Genomic DNA, 16,974 nt, shown 5'->3' on the forward strand with positions numbered 1-16,974 from the left:
TAGACTCCTAGAAACTCTCGGACTGACCCGGAAATGGTTCCAGAGTGAGTGATCTAGACTCCTAGAAACTCTCTGACTCCTAAAGTGAAAGTACGACGTTCACTCTGTTCAAAACAGAAACATAGCGGTTGGTTTTCCTTCACTATAACAGTCGGAGTTTTCATAAGATAAATACAATTTTAAACAGTTCAGCGTTTTCAAGGTAATTTGCGAGGTTACAGGTTTATTTTGACTGAACTCCTTGAAAGTTTCTCTGTTCCTGGCGACGCAGAGTTGGGTGAGTTCACCTCCATGTTTCATTTTCTTCGACATTTTTATTTCATTTTTAACAACAAAATATAAATCGGAGTCACATAACTGTCATTAATTACAGTTCACGTTAATGTGTAACGGAGGTGTGATACGTTAGTTTATAGATCCATATTGATACCGCGGCTGGAGTTTGAGGGACATTAACCGCGTTTAGACCAAATGTTCCTTAATCACAGAATATTAATTATGGTTCTGAACTCAGAAAAGCGACTTTAACGGGGTTGTTGTTTAAACAGGGATGTTGTTTGGTATCTTGTAATGGTCATTATTAATCAATATGATTAAATACATTTACTGTCGTGTAGAGTAACGGGCGTTACGCGTTTGTAAATGTAACGGAAACTGGGTGCGGTCACGCGCTGCACGAGCGGCTGAGTGGCGAAGATGATGCGCGTGCTGCAACATCTCAGTTCATCGTGCATTTATAACTGTGCGATGTGAACAGAGCAAAACGGTAATAAATATCCACACGCAGGAGAAGACAACACATTACAACCGAATACTGCAGTCATGGTCTGGTGGTTAGGGAACTGGTCTTGTGACCGCCCGGTCGTGGGTTTCATTCCCAGACCTGAGGCCATGACTGAGGTGCCACTGATCAAGGCCCTTAACCCTCAATTGCTCACTTGTATAACAATGAGATAAAAATGTAAGTCGCTCTGGATAAGGGCGTCTGCCAAATTCCATAAATGTAAATGTAAAATGAATAGAATCTAAGCTGCAGGAAGTTATAAAGTTCATCTCTCTACCCGGTTTGGTAACTACAAGTGAAAGATGGGGGGGGGGGGGGGGGGGTGGTATCTCTGTGTTTCTCCTTCCCACTCGCGATTAGAGAAAAAATCGTGTGCGCGTTTGTGTGGGTCACTCGTTCTGAATTCCGGGAGATTATATGTTACTCGCGGGTATAAGGGAGACACTACCGAAATGCGGGAGACTCCCTCAGCTTCCGGGAGACTTGGGATGTCTGAATTTGCTTTGTTAACTTTAACTTTGTGTGTGTGTGTGTGTGGCAGACGTTTTGGAAGAAAACTAGAATACTAGGTTGTAATGCACAAGTATCCTAGAAACTGTAGAAACAAAAATGCACACTAAACACTAAAACGTACACTAAAACGAATGCACACTAAAACAAAAATGTACACTATAATACAAAAACTTAGGGCTGGTCCAGATACTCGTTTCAGATGGATAAAGCATTTTTGACAAGTACGTCATACGAGTAAAACATGTCAATATCTGTGCTCGTGCTAAAGGACAATTCTCATTGAGTCTTCACAATCTGTGATTGGCCAGTCCCTTCCTACAGAGGCCAGAGCTGTGCTCCTCTCTCTCTCTCTCTCTCTCTCACACACACACACACACACAGTGACTGATCTCTGTGTGCTGGGCTCCAGCACACATAGCGTCAGTACTCCTCAGGTTTTCTTCAGCTCTCCTCTATTTCAGTGTGGATGATATTAGTTAGTTTCTTAGTCAACTGGCAGAGAACCCGCGGGTCGTTAAAAAGTCTTTAAATGTCTTAAATTTAGTTTTACATATTCAAGGTCTTAAAATGTCTTAAAATGTCTGGAATGTTAGGAGGGGAGGCATTAAATAAGTGTGTTGCTCAGTTTTTCTGTTTTATTTTACCGATGTATATCCCACAATAATGATCATTTCCACAACGGCCGTATACTCCGCCTAATGGCAGTAGTACGTCACCTAACAGGTGGAAACAGCAGACGATGCTTTAGCTGCCTAACAAGCTGCTTTTCTTATTTGAGGGCTGCGGCGGGAACAACAATACAAGGCTCCGATACAGACATGGGTAAATGTCCATTCAGTGAAGTGGCTGGAGAATGAAAAATATTGTGGCTAGCTGAAACCTTCCAGTGATTCGTATGAGGCGCGATGTGAACTTGCCGAAAAACATTCAAACTTGGTACAATGGGCTGTAAAGCGTTGGATTCTCATATGAAATCTGAAAAACACAAGCGATATGATGGCACTCGTAATAGTAATATGCATATCGAGTCATTCGCTGCTAACTGCCTAAGAAGGAGAGTACTAATTTAGTTTTTCCAATAATTACTGTGTGTAAACCTAGGACCAGCACTTTACAAAAACACAAAAAGAAAGATCATTTTAACAATTTTATCAATACAAACAACTTAATTTACGTAGAGCTTTCTCCACTCCCATTGTGTCCCCTTACTAAATCATCAATAGCCCCTTTTAATGATCTTAACAGTTTTAAACATAGAAAAGGTCTTGGAATTCTCCACTTAAATATAAGAAGCCTTCTTCAGAAAAATAAAATGGATCAATTGAAAATTTTTATTGCTCAGGCTGATTCTGATATTTTAATCCTAACAGAAACCTGGCTCAGGCAAACTGTAAGTGACACAGAAGTAGCAATACAAAACTTCACTTTATACAGAATAGACAGAAAATCAAGGGGAGGTGGAGTAGCAGTTTTTATGAAAAATAGCATTGAAGTGGAAGTTTTAAAGGCTATGTCTAAAGAAAAGTGTTTTGAGTTTTTAGCATTAAAGGTATCCCCAGGAAAAAATGACTCTTTTATTTTAATAGGGATTTACAGGCCTCCTTCTGCGCCATCCTCTGCAACAGATGATTTAGCAGAGCTTTTATCGCACTATACAACCTCTGAAATGCTGGTCCTAGGGGATTTTAATCTGAACTGGTTCTCTAATGCATCCGATCATTTAAAAGAAGTTTGTGGCAATCTTATCCTTTCACAGCTGATCACTGAGTCAACTCGTCCAAACTTAAAGGACCCTCTCAAATCTACTCTGATCGACTTAGCTTTTTTGAATAGAAAGAAAAAAATCACTGCCTCTGGAGTTTTGGAGCTTGGTTTCAGTGATCATTGCCCGATCGGATGCATTAGAAACAGTTCAAAGATACAAACAGGCTCTCGGATGGTGGTTAGAAGATATTTTAAACATTTTAATGAACAGGCTTTTCTTTCTGACTTAGCAGTGAGCAATATCCACTCAACTTTCAAAAGTTTAGATGTGGATGAAGCTCTGGAACATTTTAGAAATTCCTTCCTCTCAGTGGCAAATAAACATGCACCCTACAAAAAACTGCGAATAAGAGATAGATCTAGTCCCTGGTTTACAGGTGAAATTTCCTCACTGCTACAGTCAAGAAACAAAGCCTGGTCGATTGCCAGACGCACAGGAGAAAGTGAAAAATGGCTTACTTTTAGGAAACTGAGAAACAAATGCACTTTTAAATCAGAAAAGCCAAATCAGAGTATTTTATCAGCCAAATATCTATCTCCACAAACCCACAGGATTTCTGGAAAGCTGTTAACTCACTCAAGTATAACTCCAAACAAAATCCAACTAAAATTCTAGTTAACAATAACATGATCTCTGACCAACAGAACTGTGTCAAGCTTTTAATGTACACTTTGCTGTAGCTTGTCAGACTTTTAGAAACATTGACATAAACGTGCCTGTGGATCAGCCTACTGTCACTACTATTGCTTCCCAGAATCACCATATCTTCACTCTCCAGACCTGCTCCCCTTATGTAATAGCTAAAGCCCTTTCTTCTATTAATCCCCGAAAAACAATAGGTGAGGACGGTCTGGACTATTGCGTCTGGCAACCCCAGTCATTTTAGAGCATATGACATATATTTTTAATCTCTCTCTTTTATCTTGCAGAATTCCCAGTATCAGGAAAAAAGCACATGTTGTTCCTCTGCATAAAAGTGGTGAGGTGACAGATCTTAATAATTACAGACCAATCTCAAAACTGTCTTGTTTAGCTAAAATTTTAGAATCCCTAGTGAATAACCAGCTCAAGTCTTATCTATATGAAAACTCTGTCCTGTCCAGCTATCAATCCGGCTTCAGAGAAAAACACAGCACCATCTCTGCAACCACGCTGGTTTTAAATGATCTTTACTTGGCCTTAGACAGAAAAAAGTACTGCGCTGCTATTTTTATTGATCTCACTAAAGCCTTTGATACTGTAGATCATGATTTACTAATAGCTTCCTTACACAAGATTGGTTTTAGTGTGGGCCCAGGATTACCTTTCTGGCAGGAAGCAGTGTGTGTCTCTCGGTAACCAAAAATCAGACCTACAGTCTATAACAAAAGGTGTCCCACAGGGCTCAATTTTGGGCCCAGTATTATTTAATATTTTTATCAATGACCTTGCTGCCTCTACCTTAGACTGCAAATTACACCTTTATGCAGATGATTCAATCTTATACTGCTCAGCAGATTCTGCAAATGCTGCACTAGAAAAACTTCAACATTCTTTTAACACCTTACAGATTGCTCTTTTTAAACTCAAGTTGATTTGCTAATAAAACTAAGTTTATGCTGTTTTCCAAATTTTCAAGTAAGGTTTTAAATTTAAAAACTATTTCTACCCTGACAGGATCCAGTATTGATCATGTCAGTGAATATAAATATCTCGGCATCTGGCTGGATGAAAAACTTTCTTTTAAATCCCATATTAACAAACTCTCCATTAAATGCAGACAAAAGCTTGGATTCCTTTACAGAAATAAATCATGTCTGCCCATGCATGCTAGGTAAAGAATAGTGGAGGCAACCATACTGTCAGTCCTGGATTATGGTGATGTAATTTATAGAAAAGCGTCCGCCAGCGCTCTTAAAACCCTAGATTCACTCTATCATTCTGCTCTGAGGTTTATTGAGCTGCACGAAGAGAATCACATTGGCTAATTTTTATTTTTAAATCACTGTCTTGCCACTTGCCAGCTTATATATCTTCTCTGATTTCCATAAATAACAATAATTATCAGACTCGCTCCAGTGACTGGATCACCTGTAAAGTACCGAGAGTTATTAGTGAACTGGGAAAATCTGCTTTTAGCTACAGTGCACCATCCGGGACAGCACGCTGGGAACACTAAACTATGTTAAACTTTTTAGTTTTAGTTTAAGTGAGGGTTACCTCAATGTACTTCCGAGTAAAAATTTTTTTTTCTTAATTAATTGATTAAATTTGTATACTTATGTCAATCCCTGTATCACATGCTCAGCTACATTGAAAATGAGGGTCACCCTCAATGTACCTTCGAGTCAAAATAAAGGTTGAATTGAATAACTGCAGTTTAACTGTAAGTGCCCCAAAAATGATTTGTCTACTGTATATATAATGGATGGTACGTCACCGATGACTCCCATTGTGAGTTTTTGAAGCCACAAAGATGGCCGCACGGACGCTGCCATCTTGAAAATTGGAGCCAGAGCATGCGCATTAGAATCGGTAGGCAGGACAGTATCTCCGCCAGAGACCGTATCTCTGCCCCGACATTCGTTAGGATACGCCCACCAGTATATATAAACATTTGATGTTTTACAAAATAAACAAACATAAAAGGTTTTAATACTGCTGTCGAGAGTTTTGCTGTTGAGAGCTTTGATGTTGCGCGTTCACATTTGAGCGTCTGGTATTAGATGTCAACCAACGCAGCTATTAACTGTCAATCACCTTATCGCCACACCCCTTTAAATAACACTTAATAACTTCTATAAAATCTGTTTATCATAGAGAAAAACACTGGGAGAGATACTAACGCAATGGGGTGTTATAGAATTGACAATATATAATTGCTCAAAAAACGTATTTTACGTGTAATAAAAATTCAAAGTTTCTCGTCCGGCCCATTCACTTACATGGGAATGGGCGGGGTTAAAAGTTGTACTGCAGCCAGCCACTAGAGGGCAGCTGACTAACGGAGGCTTCACTTTTCACTCACGTCGTCCAGTCCACTTATATATACAGTCAATGAGTGAGACCAAACGTCCGTATTTCCTGGGACGTATTTCGCGTCCTGTCCCGGGTTTTTTGTTAAGTGAAGAAATGTCCTGGTTTTTAAATTACCTTCATTGGGCCATTATTGCAGCCTTCATTGGGCTGCATGTGCTGTAATACCTGAGCCGTGCCAAGCTGCGTTTATACCAGTGACGGTCTATATATACGGTCTCTGGTTTATACATGACGCGTTGCGACCGGTGCGAGGTTCCGCGTGCCGACAATGACGTAATCGCGGTGGCTCCCGCGTGCTGTCGCTTTGTGAGGTCGTCAACAACTTCCGGTCACCACCCCCCTCAACAATTTACACTCGCCACCCCCTCAGGTTCAAATCTCACTCCAAGCGATCTTGAAAAGTTGGCAACCCTGGTATTATTTTTTCTTGTGGGAGGTATTAAAAAGGTCTTAAAAGTCATTGAATTTGAGATTTAAAAATGTGCAGATACCCTGAGTGACCTGGCCACTATCCTGCAAGAAGAATGGCTTAAAATCCCTCTGAGTACTGTGCAGGACTTGTATATGTCATTCCCAAGATAAATTGACGCTATAAATTGACAAGATAAATTGGCCGCAAAACGAGGCCCTACACCAGGGATGCACAACTTGAAGTAGGAGTAGGGCTGAACGATTAATTGCATTTGCGACAATCTCGCGATATTTTAAAACGCGATTCTCTAATCGCACAAACTGCGATTTAAACTGGTCACGTGACTCGAGGACGAAGGGAGCAAACCCGAGCAGGAGGCAGGGAGGTGGAGAAGTGAAGTTAACACAGTGCACTTTAACTTGTTGCACAATGGCTTCAGGCTCGACAGAAGCTGACACAACTGAAAGTCTAATACCAAAGAGGGGCAGCACATCAGTTGTGTGAAATTACTTTGGCTTTAAAAAAGATGCTGCTCAACGTCAGGTACCTTGCAAAACGTGTCTTGCTACTGTTGCTATGACGCGAGATAACACTACAAACCTTCAGCATTAAAAAAATACCACAAAGCCTTGTATGATATTTGTAAGGCTAAAATGCCAACGATCAGTGCTGCGTCTTCAAATACGCCAAAGTGTTTCTCTGCGCTTATACAGCCTTAGTATGCGGTGAGCAGCGAAATACTGTAAAATCACGTATATAGGCGCAATAAGATTTAAAGCACGGATGAATCGCAAAAGCGCGGATAGCTTGACCGCAGTCCAGCAGATCGCGATATAATAATAATAATCATCCTCCCCTCCCCCCCGCTCAACAAATTACGTTTGCCACCCACTCCAGGTTCAAGTCTCACTCCAAGTGATCTTGAAAAGTTGCCAACCCTGTATCTGAGCTGTATAAAAAAAATGCCGAAACAGAGTTTCCTGAAAACGCATTTTAAATCGCAATCGCGATTTATAGAAAAAAAGAAAATAAAAAGAAAATTGTCAGTTTCAAAGAACCTGAAACTGACAAAAAACAATAGGTTCACAACTTTGGTCAAACATGAAAAAAATAAACTGCAAGAAACCTTTTAAATGGTTTAAGAATTCTAAATATAATTTTAAATAAATAAGGAGATGAAATAAGAGAAACAGCAGTTCATATGTGGCTAGTTTGCAAGCGCAGACATCACGCAGAGCACAAAGCATGTAACGGCCAGAAATATGTGTACTGTCTCTTTAAGGGAGCGAGTTGAGCACGCGTACGAATTATTGTTGTTTTTTAGCTTTCTGCCGTAGACCGACTCAGACCACTGCTCTTTATTTTATCTTTATTTCATTTCTGTAAGTAACACATTCAATGAGCTTTGGCCAACTCACCAGTTCATGTATGAACAGTCAAGTAGTGCTGGAGCCCAGGTTTTTTTGGTCAACCAGCAAATAAACGGACTAAGTGGAATACCACCAGCACGAGTATGAGTCAGTGATTCACCTCTCCTCTGTGTGCTTCCTGTTTCTCTCGCCTGTTAACTGTCCAGGTTCACTTCTATCCGGGACAGAGTGGATATTTAAGGTTGAACTAACTCCGAAAAGCGTTACAAGCATAGAATTAGACTGAATAGATCTGTCTTTATGGATCGGTCACATTGTCACCGATACCCGATCTAGAATTTTTCAGATATTAATATCGGAATCGGTGCATCCCTAATATTGACACATGTGCACGTTTTACTTCCAAGCTCCGCACCCCCCCTGCAATAGCTCCGCGCCCCACCTAGGGGGTGCACCCCCCACTTTGGGAACCACTGATCCAGAGCATGTGTGATTGTGCTCAGATGTAGTTAATCCAGAGCATGTGTGATTGTGCTCAGATGTAGTTAATCCAGAGCATGTGTGATTGAGCTCAGATTTAGTTAATCCAGATCATGTGTGATTGTGCTCAGATGTAGTTAATCCAGATCATGTGTGATTGTGCTCAGATGTAGTTAATCCAGAGCATGTGTGATTGTGCTCAGATGTAGTTAATCCAGAGCATGTGTGATTGTGCTCAGATGTAGTTAATCCAGAGCATGTGTGATTGTGCTCAGATGTAGTTAATCCAGAGCATGTGTGATTGTGCTCAGATGTAGTTAATCCAGAGCATGTGTGATTGTGTTCAGATGTAGTTAATCCAGAGCATGTGTGATTGTGCTCAGATGTAGTTAATCCAGAGCATGTGTGATTGTGCTCAGATGTAGTTAATCCAGAGCATGTGTGATTGTGCTCAGATGTAGTTAATCCAGAGCATGTGTGATTGTGCTCAGATGTAGTTAATCCAGAGCATGTGTGATTGTGTTCAGATGTAGTTAATCCAGAGCATGTGTGATTGTGCTCAGATGTAGTTAATCCAGAGCATGTGTGATTGTGCTCAGATGTAGTTAATCCAGAGCATGTGTGATTGTGCTCAGATGTAGTTAATCCAGAGCATGTGTGATTGTGCTCAGATGTAGTTAATCCAGAGCATGTGTGATTATGTTCAGATGTAGTTAATCCAGAGCATGTGTGATTGTGCTCAGATGTAGTTAATCCAGAGCATGTGTGATTGTGCTCAAATGTGGTTAAACCAGAGCATGTAATTGTGTTCAGATGTGGTTAATCCAGATAATGTGTGATTGTGCTCAGATGTAGTTAATCCAGAGCATGTGTGATTGTGCTCAGATGTAGTTAATCCAGAGCATACAGATTTTCTCAAATAATCCTCTGTTCTCTGTGTTTTCAGTTCACATAGAAATGTGGTAACTTTTAGGTTTCTTAGATCTCATCTCGTCAACTGCGTTATCCTGACATTTGTGCCTCCTGTCATGGTTAGCCCCTCCCCCAGTTGTCACTCACATATGTCTTGTTTCATATGCCATGTGTCTGTTTTGGTATGTATGTGTTTCTCTTGTCTTGCTCATGCCATTTGTAACCCGGCCCCCTCGTCAGTGTTTTCAAGTGTTCCTTGTTTAGTCTCTTGTCTTTAAAATCATGTCCAGAACCCACATGTCTGGACGTACCGTTCTCATCTGGATATGTGTTTGACTCAGGGGGGACCTGGCGTAGTTTGTGTCTTGCGTCTCTATCCCTGGAAGATGTTGAGGACGTGTTCTTATTTGGAACTTTGATCACTGGGTTTCTGCTGATTGGATTAGGTGTTGCCCTGGTGTATCGGGAAATTAAAAGAGTGGGGTCAGTTATCGAACACCCACGCCAAGTGCCCAACATGATTGATTGAACACAGACTGTGACTGTTGGTAGAAGCTTGGAGTCGATTGTGGATGGAATCAATGCTCTACGCGTGAAGTTGGATCAGTTGGGAGACCGCTGACTTAAAGAGGAGTTTGTGCTCAAACGCTCAAGGACGAGCTCCTTGCTAATTTTTTTATCTGCTTATCTTCATTGGTGCCCAAACAAATTTCTCCCAGAAGGTCGTCGTCTTGGTTACCTGCTCCTACCCCCACACAGAGACTGTCAGAGATGGCTCTCGCCTTCCACCGTGAACTTTGACACAAAAACTGTGTGCCAGGCCTCTGGCTCCCCCCTCCCTCTCTGAATGGATCATGCCTCTCACTGCTTACTGTCTGTGTTATCAATGATTCACACCTCTCACTGCTTACTGTCTGTGTTATCAATGAATCACACCTCTCACTGCTTACTGTCTGTGTTACCAATGATTCACACCTCTCACTGCTTACTGTCTGTGTTATCAATGAATCACACCTCTCACTGCTTACTGTCTGTGTTATCAATGAATCACACCTCTCGCTGCTTACTGTCTGTGTTATCAATGCTGTATGTGCTATGGGGATTTTTTGCGTGCACACAGACTGTTGTCCAGTTGTGAGAATAATCTGTGGTCATATGTTTCTCTCTCCTAGTGTTTATCTCTGTTTCTCCCCCCTGCGGAGCTGGCGAAGTGTCTTAGATACAGCAGCTGCTCTGGGCTCCTGGTGCTTTAACACTGGACCCCAGGGGACGAAATTTAGTACCTTGTACTTGTACAATGGATGACAATAAAATCTTTCTGATTCTGAAATTGTGTTTGGTCTATTGTGGCTGGTCGTTGTTTTCTGTACAGCCCCTTGTGTTGACGTGTTTCTGGAAATCATTACAGTTTGTGCTTGTTTGTCTAAGTATGTCTCTTAATGTTGGTTATGTTTCATGTACAGACTCCCTCTGAGATTTTGGCTGGTTTGTACCACCCTGATTTTGGATTCCCCTTTATTAATAATTATTTATTAATATATCTCACTCTTCTCAGCGTTTGTTTCCTCCTTATCGCTCCATGACACCGCAGGCATTATTCCTTCCTTCCTTCTTGTTGTGGGGTTTGTTTCGTGTCATATCAGTCTAGTTAGTTTCCGTGTTCTCAGTTTCTTTAGTCACATTTAATTGTGGCTTATCTGTGCTAGTGTGGTAGACTTATAGTATAGTGTGTGATTGTGTGTATATAGTGTGTGAAATAAATGTGCCATATTTGTCAATTGTGATTTTCACCACAATTGAAATTTGTCCTCCACATTTACCACCACACCACACCAGTGATAACTCACACACACACACACACACACACACACACACACACACACACACACACACACACACACACACACACACACACACAGTTCCGATCAGTCACTATGACTCGTTGCTCTCACTCTGTTCCAGTGTGTGTGTGGGGAGTCTGACCCTTGTAGGTTCTCTGGTCTGTATATCAGTAATAAAACACACCCCTCTACACAATTATGTCCACCATCTTAATTGTGCTGTAGTGGCTGACAGGGAGAGGGCAAACAGTGACACCTGCTGGTGACTTGGAGTTCAGGACAAAACTCCTGCGCTTTCAGTTTTCAATTCTGTTTAAATGTAAGTTTGTTATATTCCGTTGTGAGTGAGTTGAATGTATTTGAAGTGGCATGTCACTGTGTGGTTCTCTTACACAGATGGAGAGTGTCTGGGTGATGGTTCTGTTCCTCCACTGGTCTCTCTCAGGTACTGTAACCTCCATCATAAGACATTCAGTCAAACAATTTCAGTTTCTGATTTGTTTACATGTCTAGCTGATTCAGATTTTTTTTCTTTTTAAGAATTATAAATGACATCATACAGAAACATTGTTTAACTTTTCCGTTAATAAAAACTTCTTACTTCTTAACATAAAAATGTGAACTAGGTAATGTGTTCTCTACTAATGACCATCGTTGGGATTTAGAAAAGCTCTATATGAGAATAAAATATTATATGACAAACCGTTTCACAAATCTCCAAATAAGAAGCCAAATTTTTACTACACCAGGTAATACAAATAGGAAATCAAAGCATCTTTATGTAGATATATAAGCCTAATGTAGTCACTGTGCTATTCATGTGTGGCTGTGTTTGTGCCACTGTCGCCCCCGTGTGGTGAACAAGTGTAAATGTGACCAGCACAGAATCAGTTTAATGAGACTGACCAGCTGGTTACTGGTTATGACCGACCATGTGAGAAACCAGCCAGTTCCAGTTACCGGCTGATCGATCAGTGCATCTGTAGCTGTTTATTTGTAGAGTTTTATATTTAACACATAACAGGAGCAAGATAAGAGACGGATTGTGTTTAATATAGTTATGAGAGTATTATGGGTATCATAAGTGTTGACTGTGTTTAATATAGTTATTAGAGTATTATGGGTATCATAAGTGTTGACTGTTTAATATAGTTATGAGAGTATTATGGGTATCATAAGAATTGACTGTGTTTAATATAGTTATGAGAGTATTATGGGTATCATAAGTGTTGACTGTGTTTAATATAGTTATCAGAGTATTATGGTATCATACGTATTGACTGTGTTTAATATGGTTATGAGAGTATTATGGGTATCATAAGTGTTGACTGTGTTTAATATAGTTATCAGAGTATTATGGTATCATAAGTGTTGACTGTGTTTAATATAGTTATGAGAGTATTATGGGTATCATAAGTGTTGACTGTGTTTAATATAGTTATGAGAGTATTATGGGTATCATAAGTGTTGACCGTGTTTAATATAGTTATGAGAGTATTATGGGTATCATAAGTGTTGACCATGTTTAATATTGTTATGAGAGTATTATGGGTATCATAAGTGTTGACTGTGTTTAAGATAGTTATGAGAGTATTATGGTATCATAAGTGTTGACTGTGTTTAATATAGTTATGAGAGTATTATGGTATCATACTGCTCGAGGATTTTAGAAACCGACCAGGACAAATAATAATCAAAACAGGTTAATAAAACAAAAGCAGCTAACTTAACTATATACAGTGAATAAACAAACAAAGAAACAACAAAAATGTTTGCCTGACTCCCTAAAACAAACACAGAGACAAAACAAGGTTAAATTAAATGTCATCGAGTTCCCTACTTCCCATTACCATGACAACACAATAAATAACACACTGTAATACACTATGATACAATCACAACCCAGCTGACCACAGACCACACAGAGTCTGGTATACTCTGAACAAATGCTTCATGTATACATACACACATATATACACTGTTTACCTGCACTGTTTACCTACCTGTTTAACACTACAGTCTGAGTAACAGCTGGAGAACTGGCTCTGTTTACCTGCAAAATCAGTGTTTACCTTTATGACACCTGGATCATGAGAATATTCACCCACATGTCCTTTAAACACATGATGTGACATCACCTCTATACATCAGACATGGAGATGTGTGTAATGTGTGGAGTGAATGTGAACATCCATCATGGTGGTGTTTCTCCTTACAGGAGCTCAGAGGTTTGATCTGGAGGGTGGAGGTGTTGTTGTTGCTGCTCCTGGTTCTGACGTCACTCTGCCGTGTTCACTCAAACCACACATGAGTGCTGTGGACATGGAAGTGAAGTGGACCAGACAGGATCAAGGAGACAAACTGGTGCATCACTATAAGAATAAACAAGACCAGACTGATCAGGATCCTTCATACATGAACAGAACATCTCTGTTTATAGAGGAACTACAGTATGGCAACACCTCACTGCTCCTGAAGAAAGTTCAAGTGTCTGATGGAGGACAGTACAGATGTCAGGTTGATTCTGCCCAATGGAGAGATCATATCAGTGTTCTACTTAAAATTGAAGGTAAAAATCATTATAGTATAAACATAATAATTGAGGGTATCCTCCATCATACTTTACAGTAAAAGGTCCTGTTTGAATAAGTGTGTATGTAAACAGAACCAGGATGATCCTGTTTCAGATTTTCGTATTTTAACCCACAGCTACTGGAGGAACCCCAGAGATCAGCGTCCTGGGTATTGGTGTCTCAGGTGGGGTTCTTCTACAGTGTGAATCTCGAGGCTGGTGGCCTGTTCCTGATCTCCAGTGGTTGAACAGTGAAGGAGCTGAACTGGATGCTGGAGTTAAAGAGTCATGTGAAGATGTTGGAGGGTTTTATGTGAGACGCAGCCTGACTGCACACAAGAGTAACACCAACATCTACATCTGCAGAGTGAAACTGGGGGAGATCAAGAAGGAGGAACAGATCGACATCACTGGTAATGACACTACTGAAAACGTTCAGAAGTATCAAAGTAATGACCAAAGTAGTCAGTATATTTATATGAGAGAATGTTTTTATAATTGCTTATAATGTATTATTTTTATCCATCTTTCTTGAAACAGTCTTTGTCTACACACATGGATCTTTAATCTGAATCTTTATCATTGTGTTCAGGACATTTACCCAAACCTGACTACACAGCTGCCATCACTGTTCCAATTATACTGATCCTGCTGTCAGCACTCGTGGGAGGTGTCCTATATTATAGAAGGAGAGGTAAACCAGTATCTGTCTCTCACTATAATCCTACACCTCAGTCCTCATATCTGTCTGTACTAGAAGGGTCTCAGATTAAGATCCAGTTCACCAGAACCTTAGAGCTGATCATTAAATGATTAAATGTGTCTGATTTACACCTCAAACGTGCATATGGCTTATGTCTCCATGACAACATAATCACTGGAGTTACTGACTCCAGATCAGCATCACAGAAACAGATATTACAACAAATGGACCTGCTGGTTCTGACATTAAACCACAGTTAGCAGATGAGGCGTTATTATTTTAATGTCATAGATCTACATACATTTTAAGCAATTTTTGGGATTTTTTTTTGGATGTATGATAGCATAGCACAACACTGGTTCACTAAAAGGCTTCACAAATTACTCCCATATTTTGTGAGCGATGTATGATATGTGCCATGAATAAGAGAAGATGCCACAGAACCCACCTGGTGTCTGACCTTCCCTTTAAACACCTACAAATGGATTTAATTGAACTGAGCCCAGCTGAGGGGAAGAACTGTCTAGTAATAGTAGACATGTTCTCCAAATGTATTGAAGCCTTCATCAAAACAGGATGTATCAGCTGTGGCAAAGGCCCTCCTGAAATCACCCCCAGATGGGGAATAACTGAGAGAATAGGTAGTGATAAAAGAACCCCTTCTGTGAATGAAGCTTTAACCTTGGTGAGTGAATATCTAGTGTCTGAGTTGAAACAACACTGTCTACCATCCAGAGAGGTGGAGCAGTGGAGAGAGAAAAGGGCACCTTTAAAAACAAACTCACGTACATGGTTTAACACAAGGGTGAGAACATGGGAGATACAGGGAGAGAGACAAATAAGAAAAGCATAAATGGTAATCAACGTGTTATATGTCTACATATTACTTATGAAAAATAATAAAGTATGAAGTAAGTCCCGTTTACCAACTTATGCATGTTTTCTTTAACATTTTTAATATCTCTGGTCTCAGTTTGTTAGGTAGACTATTTGGCTAATATGGTGTGATAACCCCTTTTTGATGTTGTCGGGCTTGTCCATTCCACAGTGAGCATCATGCACTTGTGTGAGACTATTCAGGTACTGTAGAGTCATTTCCTTGTTGGTCTGTTTGCAACTGGAGATTTTAGACATACCCATCCTGATAGGAAAGGCATTATGAATTTCTGTTGCCAACTCCTGCATCATTTGCCAATAAGAGACGGTACCCTCTTTCACCCAGCCCGTGTTGATTAACAGCCGAATTTTTGTCACGTCCGGTCACTGTTTTAGGTTCAAGAACCTTTGCAGCTCAAGTGACGTTAGCTTGAATCCTCTGCGAAACACTTCCAGCTTGATCCCAAACTTTTGTCCCCTTTTGTCCTCCTTTTGTTAATGTCCCTGTTCTCATAACCATCACTGGTTGGTCCTCCTCAGGTCACTTGGTCAGTTGTGGCTGTTGAGCAGAGGCAGTTCTTCCAGAGGTGGTGGCGGAGGCAGATTAGAGCACCGTCTCTGGGATTAGAGCGCCGTCTCTGGGATTAGAGCGCCGTCTCTGGGATTAGAGCGCCGTCTCTGGGATTAGAGCGCCGTCTCAGGGATTAGAGCAGCATCTCTTGGCTTGTAGCCTGTGCTGTGGTCTGTGCAGTCTGTGATCTGGTGTGAGATGCCTCTGGGCTGGTCAGATGTGTCAAAGGCCCAGGAGATGATGGTGGTCTCTGTGATGTACGATGTCGCTGGTTGGACCACCGGTGAAGTCTCGGGGAGATCTGGTGGTGGAGATCTGGATCACTGTGGGTCAGCATCTGTAAGACACTCAACAGACTGGAGAGGTTGAAGTTCTATCTGAACTTCATCCTTTAGTTTTTACTGTGACTTGTATGCTTGAATTTCGGCTTATTTTTCCCAGATTTCAAACGCTTCCCACTTAACCTTTAAACCTTTAGTGTGTTCCTTTTCCAGCCTTGAATTTAATGATCCAGTTTGGTTTGTGCTAAAACACTTTAGAGTAGCTGTTACTGTCAGTGTATTACGCTTACTCATTTTATACCTCACTTAATGTCATGTAAGGCAACGCCCCCTCTCGTAGCTGTCACTCTGGGTTCCCTCATGTCTGTGTTCCCTGCCTGTTTGTCCCGCCCTGCTCGTTGGTTTTGATGATTCCTCATTTGTTACCACGCCCCTGTGTCATTGTCATCACCTGTCCCTAGTTTAGTTCTGTGTATAAAAGTCCCTGTGTCTCCCATGTCCGTATCGGTCTTTTTGTTTAATCCTGTTCATTGTCATTACGTGAGTTTGCTCTTTTGTATTTCCCGTCCTCCGTGTGTTTTGCCTGTTCTCCCCTGGTTTGCCTGCCTTGTTGTTTTTCCTGTTCGTGTCATGCCTGTGTATATTTCATGTATGGACTGCCCTCCCAATATGACCTGCGCCAGTTATTACGACCCTGATTATGGAATTTCCTTGAATAAATCTTGCTCTCCTCAGCGTTTGTGTCCGCCTCCCTGTTCTGCCCCGCGTAGAACATTACACTTAAAACTAGGGGTGGGCATAGATTAATTTTTTTAATCTAGATTAATCTCACTGAAATCTTGAAATTAATCTAGATTAATCTAGATTAATCTATAT

The 16,974-nt window shown here is 40.7% G+C and overlaps 1 protein-coding gene across 2 annotated transcripts in view; it reads left to right on the top strand.

Annotated features, from left to right (window-relative positions):
* The first annotated feature begins 45 nt into the window (after positions 1 to 45).
* The window catches only part of LOC143486733 (uncharacterized), a 99,451-nt gene continuing 82,522 nt past the window's right edge, over positions 46 to 16,974 (top strand). For both annotated transcript variants that reach the window (XM_076986123.1, XM_076986125.1), the window contains exons 1-5: positions 46 to 277; positions 11,492 to 11,540; positions 13,314 to 13,664; positions 13,805 to 14,080; positions 14,260 to 14,361. In XM_076986123.1, the coding sequence (XP_076842238.1) occupies positions 11,492 to 11,540; positions 13,314 to 13,664; positions 13,805 to 14,080; positions 14,260 to 14,361 (778 nt within the window). In that variant the 5' untranslated portion in view covers positions 46 to 277. The remainder of the gene's footprint in view (positions 278 to 11,491; positions 11,541 to 13,313; positions 13,665 to 13,804; positions 14,081 to 14,259; positions 14,362 to 16,974) is intronic.

This window comes from Brachyhypopomus gauderio, unplaced genomic scaffold (assembly GCF_052324685.1).
Source record: "Brachyhypopomus gauderio isolate BG-103 unplaced genomic scaffold, BGAUD_0.2 sc45, whole genome shotgun sequence".
Classification (NCBI taxonomy): Eukaryota; Metazoa; Chordata; class Actinopteri; order Gymnotiformes; family Hypopomidae; genus Brachyhypopomus; species Brachyhypopomus gauderio.